This window comes from Mustela erminea, chromosome 2 (genome assembly GCF_009829155.1).
Source record: "Mustela erminea isolate mMusErm1 chromosome 2, mMusErm1.Pri, whole genome shotgun sequence".
In the NCBI taxonomy this organism is placed as follows: Eukaryota; Metazoa; Chordata; class Mammalia; order Carnivora; family Mustelidae; genus Mustela; species Mustela erminea.
In genome coordinates this window covers 2,042,105-2,058,703 of record NC_045615.1, presented here as the reverse complement: position 1 = coordinate 2,058,703, position 16,599 = coordinate 2,042,105, and the positions used below count along the sequence as shown (strand labels likewise).

Genomic DNA, 16,599 nt, shown 5'->3' with positions numbered 1-16,599 from the left:
CCCCGCATGTCCACGGGCCCGCCGCCTCGCCCCCTCTTGCAGAAACGTGCCAGCAACCTCAGCTCTCCTTCAGCCCTTTCCCAGCCAGACGCTCCCTTTTTGGTGCCTCTGGGCGTTTACTGTAAATTCCGTGACTAAAGCACGCCGGTGAGCCCGGCCCATCGACAGATGGATCAATCGCCCCCTTCTCGGCTGGGGGAGGGGGACCCCACCCGGAGCCTCCGAAGCGGTTTGCTGCCGGCTGCCTTGGGAGAGCTCTCGGAGCCCAGCCCGCCGCCGAGCGCTGGCCGCGGAGCTTGCCTGGCATGGAGCCCTGGGCCGGGTCGGTCTCGGGCGCTCCCGCCAGCCGAGGCAGGGTGCGAGCCCCCGACAGATCCCTCCCGTGCGGTTCGGGCAGGTCAGCCGGCCTCGGAGGAGGCGGTCAGGGCGCCCGGGCACAGCGGCCTTCCTCCCGCGCCAGGGGAGAGGAGTGGGGAAGGGGTGTCTCGAAGGGCTGCAACGCCGGGGAGTGAGGGGTCCGAGGGGGCCGAGGCGCGTGGGGAAAGTTCTCGAGCTCCCCGTGGAAAGCACAGCGTAAGCGTGCTAGGGGCTAGACCCGGGCAGGCAGGCTGCTTGGGACGCTGGGGGCTGGCGCTGGAGGTGGAGTGGGGATGGGGGGGGGGGTGTCCTTCTTTTCTCTTGAGCCTTAGGGGAGAAGCTCTGCTTCCACTCTCCCGCCCAAGGACGCATCTGCCCAAGGAGGGTGGAGCCCCTCCTTAGACCCAGGCCACCCAGCCGGGGATTTTCGAGCCCACCCCCCCGCCCCGCCCCATGCCTCCGGGATGGCTGGGGTGTCCTGGACTCCACGCCCTTCGGCCTCTGCTGAGCTTCCCCAGGCTTTCGGGACCCGTGCGCCGAGGCGGCGGAGGCAGGGGCAGTGGGGGTTGGAGGGCTGGAGGGCTGGAGGGCTCAGCCCCTCCGCCGCGGGGTGGGGGCGGGGGGCGCGGAGGGCGGTGTTGCGCTGCGAGTGGAGAAGGCGGGTGCGGAGGTTTTGGTGGGTTTGAACCGTAGCTCGTATAGCCGGTCAGTTTCCGGCCAAGGCAGCAGGTCAGTCCCGGGAAGGGCGGGCAGCAGAGCAGAGGGAGTCAGCGGCGAAGCACTCCTCTCGTCCAGCGTTCCCCGGCGCCACTGCCACCGCTGTGTCGCCGCCGCCGCTGCAGAGTGTCGCTGCTCCGCCGCGCTCCCGCGCCCCGCGCCGCCGGCCGCCTGGGAGCCTGAGCGCCGAGCCCCGGGCGGAGAAGAGGGGCGCGGGCGCGAGAGCCGCGGCGAGGGAGCCGCGAAGGGGGAAGGGGGCGGGCGGAGGGAGGAGCAGGGAGAGAGGGAGAAGGGGGAGGGAGAGAGGAGAGCTAGGGAGAGCTGGAGAGAGCGAGAGCAAAGAGCGAGAGCCAGGGAGAGGAGAGGGAGGGAGCGAAGAGAGAAAGACACACGCACGCAGAGACACACGGTCCCTGGAATTCCAGTAGAAAAAAGTGAGACGAGCAGAGGTTAGCAGGAGAAGATTTTTTTTTTTTCTTTGAATCTTTTCTTCGTCTGGGTGCGAAAGAAGCGACTCCGGGCTCTGGTCTTCGAAGCTCCCACTGGATTGTTCCTGGCGCTAACACTCGTCGGTGGATTTCTCTCCTATTTGCATTTTATTCTGACCCCCACCCTCGCTGCTTCCTTCCAGTCCTTCACTCTCAAATCGCCTCTTCCCCACCTCCCCAGTCCGCTCCTGGGAAGCGCAGGGGAATTGGACCCGTGGGGACCCGAGCCTTCCCGGACCAGCGGAGGGCAGGACCGAGCGAGGACCAAGCTGTCGGCTTGTAAAGCAGATATATCCTCATTTACGTGTATATTTGATTTTAGTGGGCAAGGGGGGCGTCGAGAGGTAGCCCACCGCTCTCCTTCCCCCCCACCCCCTTCAGCCAGAGGCGAGAACCGCAGGACTCAGGATCCTTATCGGGTGGACTAGCTGGAATCTCCGCATTGGATTTGGGGCTGATTATCACTGCTTGGCCATTATTATTGTTGTTGTTATTATTATTTTTTACCCAAGGGAGAAAGACACACACAAAAAAACTGTGGGATTTATTTAACATGATCTTGGCAAACATCTTCTGCCTCCTCTTCTTTTTAGGTGAGTACCTGCGGGCGGGGAGGGCAGCTTGTCCGCCGGAGCCTGGGGGGGCCGCGCGGGGTCGCCGGCGAGAAGCCGGGAACGCGGAGGGCGAGCGGGGCGCGGGCTGGAGACCGGCGGGGAGAGCGCGCCACGGAGCGAGCCGGGCCCGGCGCTGCCGAACCGAGCGGGGCCGGTCGGCGAGGCTGCGGGCGGAGGGACGCGAACCGCGGCTGGCTGGTTACGCGCGGGGCTTGGGAAGGAGACTTGGAACACCCAAACCATCGCCGCACACACGCACCCTCGCTTACTCACACACAATGCTAGCACTCATTTCTCTCAAAATATTCGGTTCAAATTGCGGCAACTTAAGAAAAAAAGAATTCCAACTCTTGATCTGGAAGAGAGAAGGGTGGGGAGAGGCTCTGTGTCACGGAGAGAAAAATCATGCCAGTTCCATCTTTCTGGTCGGCTCCCGGATCGATCCCGGTGGACGGCGTGGGTTTCTCCAGGATCTCCAGCTTGGACATTGGTGGGGGCAGCGCTGGCAGCCATCCCCTCACCTGCCAATCAACCTTTGGGAAATGCATCCCACTTCCCTCTCTCTGAACCCCTTTCCAGTGGCCCCGCTCCCTGGAATACTTTTCAAGTTTCTCCCCACCCTTTGCCCGCCCTCCCAGCCAGACCCGAGCCAGATGCGTGGGCAGGAGTGGAGGGTTGTGGGCAACCCATCACTACCTATCCTTCACCACCTCTGGCCGCCTGGGGACCCTGTAGCTTGTGGGAGAAGGAGGGAGGGAGGTCAAAGTTTGCTTCCTTGGCTGAAGACAGAGAGGAGTTGCTGGGAAAAAAAGGAATCTGAACAAGACCACCTGCTTATTCTATAAGCCCCCTTCTCCAGGGGCAGGGAGGAGGGGTTGCTTGGTGCCCTGAACCGTGGGCAGGCTCTTTCCCACCCAGAATCCCCAACCCCTCTCGCCCTTTTGTGCTGTGTGAAATCCCAGCTGCTTGGGAAGTGGGTATAGAGAGAGCATTCTGGGAGTGGAGGTGAGGAAGAAGGTGTTGGCAAGGCCTGGTGCTGACCTGAGTCCCTGGCAAGGCTGATGCCTGGGGTAGATGCTCTGGAGAGGCAGCTGGTCCTGGGTAGGTGCTCTGGAGAAGGAGCTGGGGAATGAGTGTGTTGAGGATACTCACATCTACTTGAGTGTGGGTGCTGTCCACCCCCCCCCCCAAGCCTGTCAACAGCCTGGACAGCCTGTGGTGAGCTGGGCTGCCTGACTGGGTCAGGACTGTATTCTTTCTCTCCTGGAGGAGCAGCGAAGGGAAGGCCTGAGGGGGTAGGTGCCCATCACAGAAAGATGTGGGTGGTCTGGTAAGTGCTCTCCTGGCTTGAATAAGGGATTTGAGTCAATACTGATTGGGCCCTGGACCCTTTGTCCACCCCCTGCCTCTACCCCCTCTCAGAAACTGCCATTCCCCTGGGTGCCTGGCCTTGCTCTAGGGTGTGGCCTTCACGGGTCCTGCCCCCTAAGCCAGAGGCAGCTGTCTCCAGGGTGGAAGGAGCAGCAGGAGGAAACTAGGTAGGGGCCCTGGGGCCCACCGTGAGCTTGCAGCCCTTCCTGGCAACCCGCTGCAAGTGGGCTTTCATTCGAGGGGTTGTTATAAAACCTGACCTTTTCTCCCACTGCTGGTTTGAAAACCCAGCTTTCTGGGGCCAAGAAGAAAAGAAAATTGTATTTCGGGAAAAGCAGCCAGATTGTCTGCTGCTGAGCTGTATGTATATACCCCAGAGGTGAATTCTGACGTCCTGGGGTGGAGAAGAGTGGTGTGGGCCCCTTAGTCCTTCCTAGGCCCAGAACCCCATGTTGCAGGCAGGCTTTTTTCAGCTGGGAGGGCTGCGGAGTTGACTTTGTTCTCATGATATAGGGGTGTGTGTGTGTCTTTGTGTGTCAGAGATGCACCTGGAGTCTGAGACCCTGGGGACAGAGGTGAGAGGAGAAGGAAAAGCCGGGGACAGCAGTCCTTTTGGTCAGAGCCCTTCAGCTCCCTTCCCTCGAGATGCCCCTTTCCAGAACTGGGGGGCGGGGTTAATGGAGTGACCACCAGATATTAGAAGGCTCTGGGTTAGGCCAGCCAAGGAGGAAGGGATGGGTTGATAGCAAGGAAACTTCAGCCTCGGGGCCACTTTCCTTGGCAAGGAGCCCGCCGTTTGGGAGTTGGTTGGAAATTCTACTTGGGGGGAGAAGATTTGGGAAGCTTGAGCCTGGGTAGGCAGCTTCAGTGCGTGTGTGTGGGAGCATGGCGAAGTGTGGTGCCAGGAGCATGGGTCTTCAGTGTGCCCCCCTCAAGGTTCCGAGTGAGGCCTGGAGGTAGGAAGGCCTTTCTGGCCCAGTCATCCTGACCTCGAGGGCTGACGTACCTAGGGAGAGAGTGAGATGGGGCAAGTCACTTGGGGGCAGGGCTGGTCAGAGGGCCCACTTCCCACTGGGATCCTAGTGTGCATTCTAGCTCTTGCGGGGCTCTCAAGTGTGGGAGGGTGTTTGTAGCTCCGTGCAGTCTCTCTGTCCCCCCCTTGTCTCTGTAGCAGCTGTTCCACTTGTCTTTTCTTGATGGATCTGAGTTTTCTCCTGATTTAGAATTTGGACACACCAGGATGCCTTCTGACCTTTACTCTTTTAGAATTCTTGGCCCAAGGCTCCCAGTTGCTATTTCTTTCTCTGGCTGGACTTGATTGGTTCTGGGGGTCATGACACCAACTAGAAGAGCCAAGGATGGGTGCAGCCAGGGAGTTTGGGGAGAGGATACACTGGCTCTCCACAGAGCATCCCCCATCACTGGGGAGATGGGGGAAGGCCCTTGCTTTTGGCCCAGGAGCCCAGGATACTGCGAGGATTGTTCTGTGGGGCTCTAGAACCCACCTGTAGGGCAGGCAGGGTAAGTGTCCTTCTTACCACAATACCCCAGGCCAGTGTCCTAACTTGTCACAGACAGTGCAGCCTCAGGCACAGTCAAAGTGGGAAGGGAGAAGGTTGCTGGGATGCTGGGGGAAGTCAGTGGAAGTCCCGGGTTGGGTCGTTCTTGAGCCTCTAGAAGGCAGGCTGGCTGGCTGGCTAGGTGGGTGTAGCAGGTGCAAGTGAGGCCGGGTCAGCCCAGCTGCTCCTGGGTGGCCCAGAGGCACTGAGTCCTGCTCGGGGGACCTAGAAACAAAGCTGCTGCCTCTGCTTGGGCGGAGGACGCCTCTCCAGCCCGTGCCGCCCAACAGCTGGCTTCTTCTCTGGGCTTTCTCAGCCTGGCCACAGCCTTCAGCTCTTCCCTGTCCTAAGCCATTGCTATGGTCAGTGGGAGAAGGAGTATCTTTTGCTCTGGCCCTTATGGGCTTTTCCACTCCAGGCCTACCCCTTGCTCTTCTACTTCCTCTTCTTGTGGGGTAGGTCGGCTCCCTCCAGTGGTGGAGTCCTTTCCCCTCAGCAGCCGTCTGGAGTGACAGGATCGTGATGCAGGGCTCTGCCTCTAGGTGTCGCTGTCTCCCTATGGTAGCTCCCCCCCTGAGCAGGGCCTCCTGGGGGAAGGAGTGAGAAGTGGCCTTTCTGGGTAGGGATGAAGGGAGGGGAAGGGCAGATTCTGTGGACTTCTGAGGAGGGGACTTCTGGCCCAAGATCTTAGTATGCTTTGGGCTGGATGGAATGGAGGAAGCCTCCCAGGTCACTCCTGGGTCTTGGAAAAGGCAGTCTTGGCTCTGGCATATGGAAGGGCTTTTTCTGGGGCAGGATCTGGAGGGGAAGGGGAGACTGTCCCTGTCTAGAGGAAACCATTTTGGGAGCTTGATTTGACAGGACCGGTGGGCTCCTCCCTGCCCTTCACTTATGAGTCTTTCCTCCCTGAGCCCCTTCCTTCAGAGGACTGCGGGTTTAGATGCTTTGAGGGTACTGGGTAAGAAGGGTGGCTGTTCACTTTTGGAGAGATGAGGCTCCACATGCAAGGCCAGACTCCAGGGAGGGCAGCTCTTGCCTTTTGCAGCTGCAAATTGGCTTATTATTCTGCTTTTGGAAAGAAGAAAAAAAGGAGAGATGGAGCGGGGAGAGGGTTTCAGAGAAGGGTGGAGAGGAAAGGGACGAGAGAAGAAGTAGGTGGTGCTAGAGAGAGAGCACGAGCGAGCACAGGGCTATTCAAAGAGCAAAGGTGGTGGAGAAATAGACCTCAGAAGGAAGGAAGTCAGAGAGAGAAGTGTGTGAGAGAGAGATGAGAAAAGCCTGTCAGGACGAACACACACACACACACACACACACACACACACACACACATTCAGAGGAAAGCAATGCCTGCAGCACTCTTTCTGCAGGGCTGGGGTAGAACTTGGCCACAGAAGGCATGTTTTTAGGGGTCCAGCCAGGGTAGCATTGGACTGGGAGGTGTGGAGGGCTGGACTGGAAAGGAGTGGCTGCCCCCTTCTGGGCTTGCCTCAGGACCAGTTCAGGCTTGTCTCTCAGGGTCTTCTTTTAGAGCCTGGAAACTCAGAATGGACAGGCCAGTAGTCCGAGGGGTCCTTTGTGACCTTGAGTTGTCATCTCCCTTCTTTAGGCCTCAGTTTCCCCAGGGTAAAATGGTGGGGTGGTGGAGCTGGATGCTGTGGTCTCTGAGGCCCTAACAGACTAGGAAAGTAAAATTATTTCCTGCTACTTTCCCCGTTTGACCCAGCATGTTGGCCAGACCTCTGGCTGGAACCAAGGTGGATGGAGGCTTGGGCAGCAGGAAAGTGAGAGTCCCACTCTGCACACTCGGGCAGGCCCTGCAGGCCCCCCCCCCCCCCCCAGCTTTCTTCTGAGGCTGTGGCATTTTTCTCTGGCCTCTGTGGTCTTGCTCGAGGATCTTCCGGCTTTACTGTGGTCAGCTTCTGGGCCCAGGGCTGAGAGGCGACCGAGTGGGATCCCAAGAGAATCTAGTGGAGTCAGGGCACAGTGACAGCTCAAGGTCTCCTTTGGGATTGAGGAGGGATGTTGGTGTCTTGGGGATCCATTCCGGGCTCTTCCTCCGACCTGCTCTGTGGTGGGGAAAGGCAGCATGGAGTTGGCTTTGGTGTGCTTGGCGTGAGATGGGTGTGAAGTTCCCAGAAGGGCCCCAGCCTCCAGGCCTGCATCTTGGGTCGGAGGTCCTGGCGGCCCTCATTTATGCTTGTCTTCCCTCCCCACCACCCAGACGAGACCCTCCGCTCTTTGGCCAGCCCTTCCTCCCCGCAGGGCCCCGAGCTCCACGGCTGGCGCCCCCCGGTGGACTGCGTCCGGGCCAATGAGCTGTGCGCCGCGGAATCCAACTGCAGCTCCCGCTACCGCACACTTCGGCAGTGCCTGGCGGGCCGGGACCGCAACACCATGCTGGCCAACAAGGAGTGCCAGGCGGCCCTGGAGGTCCTGCAGGAGAGCCCGCTGTACGACTGTCGCTGCAAGCGGGGCATGAAGAAGGAGCTGCAGTGTCTGCAGATCTACTGGAGCATCCACCTGGGGCTGACCGAGGGTAGGCGGGGCCTGGGGGGGCGGGGCGGGGCGAGGAGGGTGGGGGCCTGGGTTCAGGGGCAGACTTGGTACCAGAGGGAGCTGGCAACTGCTCCATCGCTCCCTGCCAGGGGAGCCTAGAACCCAGAGGAAGCTGCTGGCCCACTTGGGAGGGCGGCTGTTGGAGGTGGAGTGACAGTGGGAGCAAGTGGGAGAAGGAGAAAAAGGCTGGAGAAAGGAGGGGAGTCAGGGTCGGGGAGAGGATGGATGGGTGGATGAATGGACAGACGGATGGACGGACTGTGAAGCGGTAACAGAGAAGGGTAGGCAGCAGATGGGGTGCAGGCAGAGCTGTGCCCCCAAGTAAACTGGCCCCCGCCAAGCCCTGGGCTCTGAGCTGAGGGCAGCCCCACTTTTGCTCTTCCTGCTGACAGGAGGCTTGCTCTGCAGGTGGCTTCCTGACCCTGGGGCTGGCCTAGGCTCCTTCTACAGGGCCTGGAGTAGTGTGTGGGCAGCAGGCCCCTGCAGCTCTGGAGGTGGAACCTGCAACTGCCCCTCCCCTAACAGCCGGCTCCCGGATGGTGTCCCCCTCAGGACCACAGTGTGGAGGATTTGCATATAGTGCCGGAGGATGGGACACCTTGGTCAGACGTTCATTTATTGGTGCAACAACTGTTTATTGAGAGGGTATTATCTGCAAGGCATTGTGGGAACACTTGAGAATAAGCTGGCATAGCCTCTGCCTTCAGAGGAGCTCATAGTTGGGGGGATGGTGCAGAGAAGTGAGGGGCTTTCTGTCGTTTGGTGGCATGAGTGCTGTTGGAAAGCACTGGTGCTGTGGGAGCCCCAAGGCAGCATCTTAGAAAATCCGAAGAGCCTTCCTGGAAGAGGCAGCCTCCGAGGCGAGACTAAGGAGTGAGCTGCGGTTACATTGGGAAGGATACGGGAAGTGTGGGAGGTGGGGGGGGAGCTTGGGCGAAGGCCCCAGGAGGGAGGTAAACTCACCTGCAGACCTTCAAGTAACTCAGTATAGTCAAGTGGGGAGTTGAAAGTGGGGATGGGTGAGGAGAGGGGAGGGGTGTGGACTGACTAGGCCTCAGGGAGTCCCGCAAGCGGAGGCCCTGTGATCTGGGCTTCAGGACAGTGCTCCTGTGTTCCAGGGGAGAGAGTAGGTTGGAGGCTGCTGTTGTGATCCAGGCCAGGGGTCGTGGGAGGTAGAACTAACAGGTCTTGGTGAAGGGAGAGGAGTCAAGGGGGGCAGTTTTCTCTTTTGGGCAACAAGGTGGGTGATCAGGCCATTTACAAGAGGCAGTGAAGGTTTCCTGTAGGGGGAGGCTAGGGAGATGATGCCTTAATTTTGGGGCATGTGGCTTTGGTTGGCTATGGCCCGCACACAGCCATCCTTGTAGGGCTGGAGCGCAGGTGGGGAAGCCGCACTGCACATACAGCGGGTGTGCGCACACTGAGAGGAGGCGGGGACAGAGGCTCCCCCCCCCCCCCCCCCCCCCCCCCCCCGGGGATCACCGACATTTAAAGATGGCCAGCACGCAGCGGCACCTGCAGGGGAGCCGGGAGAGAGGTGGGAGGGGCAGCAGGAGACCCGGGAAGGAAGCAGGTTCGGCAGTCTCCAGTACTTGGGCTCCAGCGGGAGGGGGCTGGCAGTGTCTCTGTGCCTTTGGGGTGAGCTCTGCAGATGGCTGCTGGGAGCAGAAGCCTGGTTAGGGAGTGAATGGGAGCTGGGAATGGTGACTGTGGACCACTTCTAGAATTTTGCCACGAAGAGGAGAGAGAACAAAGGATAACTGTTTTTAAAGATGTGAGAAGGTAGAATAGCTTGAATCCAAAGGTTAGGCCAGTAGTGATGGAGGTGTGGAGGCGAAGAGAGGGGTACGCTGTGGAGCTGCACCCTTGCTTAGCCTGAGATGGAGGGTGCTGGAGGGAAGGAGGAAACGGGGCCAGAGAATGAGTGATTTCCGATCAGGGACCACGATGGTTCCATTATGCCCTGAATATGGGAGTAAAGTGGGCATGTCATTATGAACAGTGTCACCACCGTGAATAGCAAAGTAATTCCCCTGAATCAGTCTCCTGTTTCTAGCAACCTCGAGCCCTGGAACTAGAGGTGAGGAAAGAGGGGGAAACAGTGCCACAAAGCTGTTGTCTGTTACTCTGCGAGGTGAGGGAGAATGCCTCGCAGGGTCTGAAAATGAGGTCCCTGAGCCCATGGCGGGTTGTTTAGTTTCTTGTTTTCTTTCCTGAGGCCTTCAGTTTCAACCCAGGGGAGGTGGGGCATTTCCTTGGGGTGGGCTTGCGGAGGGCTGCAGGACACACAGGGAGGGGACAGAGGGACTGCCAGCTGGAAGAGCCAGGTGGGCCTGCTGAAAGCCTTGCCACCAGAGTGGCTTCCTCTGGCCAGAGCACTGAAGCCCCTATGAGTGGAAGCCCGGCTGTGGGGCGTTTGGATGACGATGGTACGCATCACCGGCTTTATGCCCTGTGGTCTGAATTCAGGGCCCTCTCAACCCAGGAATGGGGGACTGGAGAGGTGTGAGCTGGCTTGCTGGTTCTCTTACTCAGCAAAGACCTCTGAAGCCCTGACTGTGTGCTTCAGAATTAGTGTGTGTGTTCGGGGAAGTGCTGATTCAGCCATGGTCCCTGTGCTGGCCTGTGTCTGGGCTAGGAGAACCTCCCCTGGGCCAATCCTCCAAAAGTAAAGCCTCTGCTTTCTCATTCCTTAGAACCCACCCCACCCCCATTCCTGGCTCTTGGGAGCCAGAGGTAGTTTCTGCCTAGAGCCAGCCAGGGGAGACTGAGAGGCCTTTTAACAGCAGGTAACGTCCCTGTGAGTGACAGGATCCACCCCAGAGTTAATTATTCACGGTGTGGGATGAGCGGTCTCCCTGGGGGAGGCTGCAAGCACTTCCTCCCTATTCCTTAATAACACTTTATAACCTGGCTTGGGCCCGGGGCAGGGTGGGGGATGGTGGAGAGGAGAGATCTGTGTTTGGACTCTGATTGCGGCTTCTCCTTGGCCCCTGCCCACGGATGAGATTGCCCTGGAGGGTGGGCCCCACCTGAGGCTGAACTCTGCAGAGTCTGAGAACCTCAGCAGCGGACAGAGGTGGCGGTGGCAGGAATGTGCCCTCTGCTGAGCTCCTGGACAGTCCCATTGCAAAGGACCTAGAGATCATTCTGTCCCACTCCCGCTTTGGTGGAGAAGCTGAGGTGCAGGGAAGAGGGTTTGTGGAACCAGGAGCTCTGACTCCTTTTCTAGGCCCCCTTTCCACCTGCTCTGGGGAGATGCTGTGGCCTGGGGCTCAACTTTCCCTTCTGTCACCACCACCATAACCACCAGTATTTCCATGGGGGGTGCTGCCCTTGATGGTTCCATGGGGCACTGGTGACCAGGCTTCTTGCCTTCTCCAGAGGTGGCACTGAAGTTCAGGGTCATTCTGGTGCTTCAGATGTGAAGAGCACAGGCCCCTCCCACAGGTCATGGCCCAGGAATCTGACATGCTAGATTTGGGTCATTCTGGTGGCTAGGATGCCCGAGGGGACAGGTCTCTGATTTCCCACTTGTGAATCCTGCTGCAGGAGCAGGTCCCATGAGTTGACTTAAATAGGATGGTCCTCTCTCAGCCAGTCCTGGAAGAGGCTGTTTTCCCCCTGGACACTCCCCCGCCAATTCTGCAGTCACTCATGCTAGCTGGATCTGTACCCAGGGCCCTTGCTGTGCCAGGTGCAGGAGCAAAGGACAGGCCCTGGGCTGGGGGAGCAATCCAGCTGGCATAAGGCTGACCCCGTGAAAAGTCAAACAGCAGCAGTACTTGTTTAAGAACAGTTAGGTTCATCAACACTTTTCATTTTGGAGACTGAATACGTCTGGCTAAGTGCTTGGACTCTGGAGCCAGCTGCCTGGGTTCAAAACCTGGCTCTGCCACTTACCAGTTGTGGGACACTGGGCCAGTTACTTATCTCTGTATCGTCTCAGGCCAGGTTTTTTTTTTTTTACCCATCAATAATTACTTTATTTATTTACTTATTAACATATAATGTATTATTTGCCCCAGGGGTACAGGTCTGTGAATCGCCAGTCTTACACAATTCACAGCACTCACCATAGCACATAAACTCCCCAATGTCCATCCCCCAAGCCACCCTATCCCTCCCTATCCCTACCTCCCCCCCACTCCCCAGCAACCCTCAGTTTGTTTCCTGAGATTAAGAGTCTTTATGGTTTGTCTCCCTCCCCGGTCCATCTTGTTTTATATTTTCTCTCCCTATACCCCACAAACCCCTGCCTTGCCTCTCAAATTCTTCATTTCAGAGAGATCATATGATAATTGTCTTTCTCTGATTGACTTATTTTGCTCAGCATAATACCCTCTACTTCCATCCACATCATTGCAAACGGCAAGGTTTCATTTTTCTTTTGATGGCTGCATAGTATTCCATTGTGTGTGTGTGTGTGTGTGTGTGTGTGTACCACATTTTCTTTATCCATTCATCTGTTGATGGACATCTAGGTTCTTGCCATAGTTTGGCTATTGTGGACATTGCTGCTATAAACATTGGGGTGCCCATGCCCCTTCAGATCCCTACATTTGAATCTTTAGGGTAAATACCCAGTAGTGCGATTACTGGGTTGTAGGGTAACTCTATTTTCAACTTTTTGAGGAACCTCCATACTGGTTTTCAGGCCAGTTCTTTAGAAATAAAACAGGGAGAGGAAGAGTGCCTAACTCATAGAGATATTAAGAGGCTGAAGTGAGTTTGTAGACCAAAAGTGCTTTCAGTGGTGCCGGCACACAGAGGGCTCAGTATAACACCATTTTTATTACAAAAACGCTTTCTAACCTCTTGTATTATTTGACCCCGACAAATAGCTGCTGGGGGTTTCCCCGGTGCCTGTGGGTAGAGAGGAGGACGCTGAGGTTGTCCAGGCCTGGACAGTCCCAGGGAAAGTGGGATTGGAGACTGGCCTGAGAGGATGTCAGTGGGCAGATAGCACTCAGGCTCCGCTGTGTGTCGCAGGGCCTGAGGGGTGTTCGCTCCTATGAGGGGAAGTGAAGGGTGGGGGCCTGTTCTCCAGGGGAAAATGAATATCTGGGGTCCGCACCATTTTTGGGGCGTCTGCTAGCAGACAGATGCCTTGCTGTGAACCAGCAGAGGACTGGCAAGCCTGGAGTGCGGGCCTCTGGGGGACCTCCTGGGGCTAGCTGGATGAGCCCCTTAAAGGCAGATTGCAAGTCCCCTCTTCTGGGTGGCTGGCCCCTTCTTGCCAGTGGCCCCATGGATGCCACCGCACGTGTGCTCTTCTTCAGGTGCCAGACCCGGGTGGATGGGAAATCAATGTGTGAGACTCCGGGTCGTCACCGGTCTCCTCCGCCCCTTCAGCGCACACACACAGTCTGAGTGATTACCCATTGATTTCTCCTCACAGTGACGTCTCAAGAGGATATTTCCTCTCTTGCCGAGGTGTTGGCGGAGGGGGCGGGAGTCCCGACGAGAAGGTGCTGGGTCTCCAGGGCATCCCTGTGCCATTTATCTCCTGTCACTCGCTAGCTTTTCCCATTCACCAAGGCTCTGAGGCACCCCAAAGCCCTGAGGGGAAATCCGAGAAGCCAGGAGGGGGTGGGGAGGCCCAGCAGGGAGTGCGGAGGTGGGGAGTCAGTCAGACAAGCTGGCGGGGGCGGGGGGGGGGGGTGGCGGTGGCCTCCACTTAGCAGACCTTCAGCCCCTCCAGTCAGACTCTTCTGGTGACATGACCAGAAGCAAAGAGGAACTTCTGGGCCCTTAGGTGGCCTGGACAAAGCGTGAGAGCCAGGGGACCCGATTCTAGTCTAGCTCTGCCACAGGGAGCTGTGTGATCTCAGTCAGGTTGCTTTACCTCTCTGGGCCAACTCAGAGTCCTCTCCTGTGAAATGAGGAAGCTGTACTGAACACCCTTGGAGGGCCTTTGGCTTCAAATTTATGCCTGGCCTTCCACAGGCTGTCTACTTTCCCAGTGCTTGATTTCTGGAAGTGTTTGGAAGTCCTTAGAAGAAGGCTGGACATGCAGGGAGGTCAGGAGAAGGAAGCGTGAGCAGTACTGACCTGCTGTGGGGGGCCTCTACTCCAGTTGGAGAGAAAGAGCTCACCTATGTGTGCGGAGTACTCAACATCCCATGCATCGCTCCCTCTTGTCTGGCACTGTGGGAGGTGTGAGCCGGTGCCTGATGCTGATTCTCTCTTCCAGGTGAGGAGTTTTATGAAGCCTCACCCTATGAGCCGGTGACCTCCCGCCTCTCGGACATCTTCAGGCTTGCTTCAATCTTCTCAGGTAAGTGGGCTCTTTCTAGGGCCTCCCCAGTCCTCCCCGGCGCCCGGGCCTTTATCCGGTTCTGCCTTCCACCAGCAAGCCCCTCTGTGTTTCTGAGCTCTGGGTCCTCGTCTATGAAAGAAGAAACCGTACACCTAGTCCCGAGGCTGTGTGTGGAGTGGAGCATGTATGGGAATTGCGTAGAATGCATCTACCCTGCAGTGGGTCTTGAATCGGAAACTTGGTGTCACTCCCTGAGTTTTTCTTGCCCTGTGGCCTCCTTCTTTCCAGTCCCCAATGCTTGCACTTTGGAATTCTACTTTGGTCAAGTTGTTCAACTTTGTTGTGCCTCAGTTTCCTCAGTTGCACAGTGGGAGAGTACATACCTTGGACTGGCATGAGGTCTGGATGAGTCAGTGGCTCAGAGAGATGCTGGGCAGCGCAGCTCAGGGCCCGAACCAGGAACCATTAGCCGTGGCTCTTGGCAGTAGTGTCATCTCTCCCTGCTCCGCTCTGGGACTCCCCTTCCCCCGAGGGCTCTTCTTCTTGAGCATGACTGAGAGGCCTCTGAGTCCCCTGGCCACGCCTGCCCCATCCTGCCCCGGGAACTGAGAGGACTCTGGAGCTCTAGCTTGGCTTGCCATGGTCCTTGTGTAGGAGTCTGATGAGTCCGTTGGTTCCTTCTTCTTGGCCTCTTCCCTCTGGCATCTGGGAGACCTGCAGGCGCAGGGCAGCCGCTCCTGCTCGGGCCCTGGGGAGGGCCTTTCAGTCTTGGGAACCGCTCTGGGGCGGGTGTGCTGGGGATGAACGCCTTCTGAAGCCATCACTGGGGCTCCAAGGTGGCCATGGGGGCCTCTTCCGGTTCAAGGCTCCAGACCTTGGGATTCTAGGAAGTTTCATGGCAGTATGTGAAGCCTTCTGAAGTTTCTTTTGCTCTAAACCATGGGTTGTCAACAGCAGCGCCGTTGGCGTTTTGACCTGGATAGCGCTCTCCTGTGGGCGGAGCTGTCCCATGCCCATGCGTCGCTGGATGTTCAGCAGCGTCTCTGGCCTCTACCCATGGGATGCCAGGACTAGCACACTGAGTTGTGACAGCCGAAAATGTCTCCAGATGTCCCAAATGTCTCTTGGGGACAAGACTGCCACCAGTTGAGAAACAGTGCTCTAAAACTGTGAAATGAAAGGCTCTCCAGTGAGACCCTAAACCCTTTCAAAAGAAGAATTCTCTCGGAGATTGTTTCTCAAACTTTCTTTTTCCATTATTGCCCCCCTAAGGAGAAAAGTAAATTCTCTGTAGAGAAATACCATCGTAGTCTGTTCGGGCTGCCCTAACAGAATATTGTGTTGGGGAGCTTCACCAACAGAAATGTATTATCTCATAGAGACTGGAAGTTGAAGATCAAGGTCTGGTGGGGCTTGGTTTCTGGCGAGAGCCCTTTTCCTGGCTTGCAGATGGCCACGTTTTTACGTGTCCTCACAGAGTGGAGTGAGGGGTGGCAAGGAGGGAGGGAAGGGGAGAGAGAGTGAGAGGGTTCTTTTCTTTTTCTTCTTTTTAAAATAAGGACACCATTTCTATTGGTCATGGCCCTACTTTCTCACCTTTATGACCTCACCTAACCTGATTACCTCCTAAAGCTCTGTCTGGAAATACAGTCACATTGGAAATTAGGACTTTAGCATATGAATTTGGTGGGTACAATATAGTGCAGAGCAAATACCAAGGAATACCTACTTTTTTTTTTTTTTTTGCCTAGCCAAGAACCAATTTTTGCACCCTTGGTTCCATTGAGAATATGTGAAATCTGGTAATTTCTAAGAGAGCGATATCTAAGAGATTGATATGCAAGAGTACAGAGGTACTTGGTGGGGGAAATTCTGGAACCCCATGAGAAAGGAGGCATTGGCGAAAGGGTGACCATCTAGATTTGCCCTTGAGCCCTGGTGGTGTTTGGGGTGGTAGTGATGGAATGGAGACTTCAGAGGTAATCCTGATTGGTTTTGGCTAGAACTCCACCTTAGGCCACTCTTTTTTAGAGATGGCCTTGGGGCTCAGATACAGGTTAAGAACATTCTCAGCCTGGGGTGGTATAGTGGAGATGCCCTCCAGCCCCGATGTACTCAGTTCCCACCCTGCCAGTTGGGTAGTGTTGGAGGAGTAGGAGCCTTTGGGTTTCCCTCCAACAAAGAAATCGTTTAGGCTTGCTCCTTGAAGGGTAAAGGTCAGAGGTCTGCTTCCTGGGCTTCCACTAAACATCTTTCCTTCTTTTGAGCAGATTTTTTTTTTTTTTTTTTTTTAGATTTAAAAAAAAAATTATTTACTTATTTATCAGAGGGAGAGTGAGTGAGCAAGAGAGCACAAGCAGGGGAAGCAGCAGGCAGAGGGAGAGGCAGACTCCCCGTCGAGCAGGGAGCCCGATTCGGTACTCGATCCCAAGACCCTGGGATCATGACCCAAGCTGAAGGCAGACACTTAACCGACTGAGCCACCCAGGCATCCCTCAAGCAGAAAATCTTTATGTAATGGGCTTGATACTCCGCAGGGTAAGGATATTGACAAGTGAGGAAGTTACTGGATCTCATTTTACTGAACCAGATTTATTTACCTGCTGTCCAGATGAAACTAGACCTCACATGACCCTGGATCCCTGGGGTCAGGGAGAGGGCATAGCTTCAGGGTC

General features: G+C 56.7%; 1 protein-coding gene across 2 annotated transcripts in view; it reads left to right on the top strand.

Moving 5' to 3' along the window:
* Positions 1-1,385: 1,385 nt before the first annotated feature.
* Positions 1,386-16,599, top strand: part of GFRA2 (GDNF family receptor alpha 2) — an 86,139-nt gene continuing 70,925 nt past the window's right edge. The window contains exons 1-3 of one of the 2 annotated variants that reach the window (XM_032332076.1): positions 1,386-2,155; positions 7,328-7,642; positions 13,859-13,942. In XM_032332076.1, coding sequence (XP_032187967.1) covers positions 2,116-2,155; positions 7,328-7,642; positions 13,859-13,942 — 439 coding nt within the window. In that variant the 5' untranslated portion in view covers positions 1,386-2,115. Of the gene's footprint in view, positions 2,156-2,319; positions 3,278-7,327; positions 7,643-13,858; positions 13,943-16,599 lie in introns of those variants that run through there. The other variant, XM_032332077.1, reaches the window with a different exon arrangement.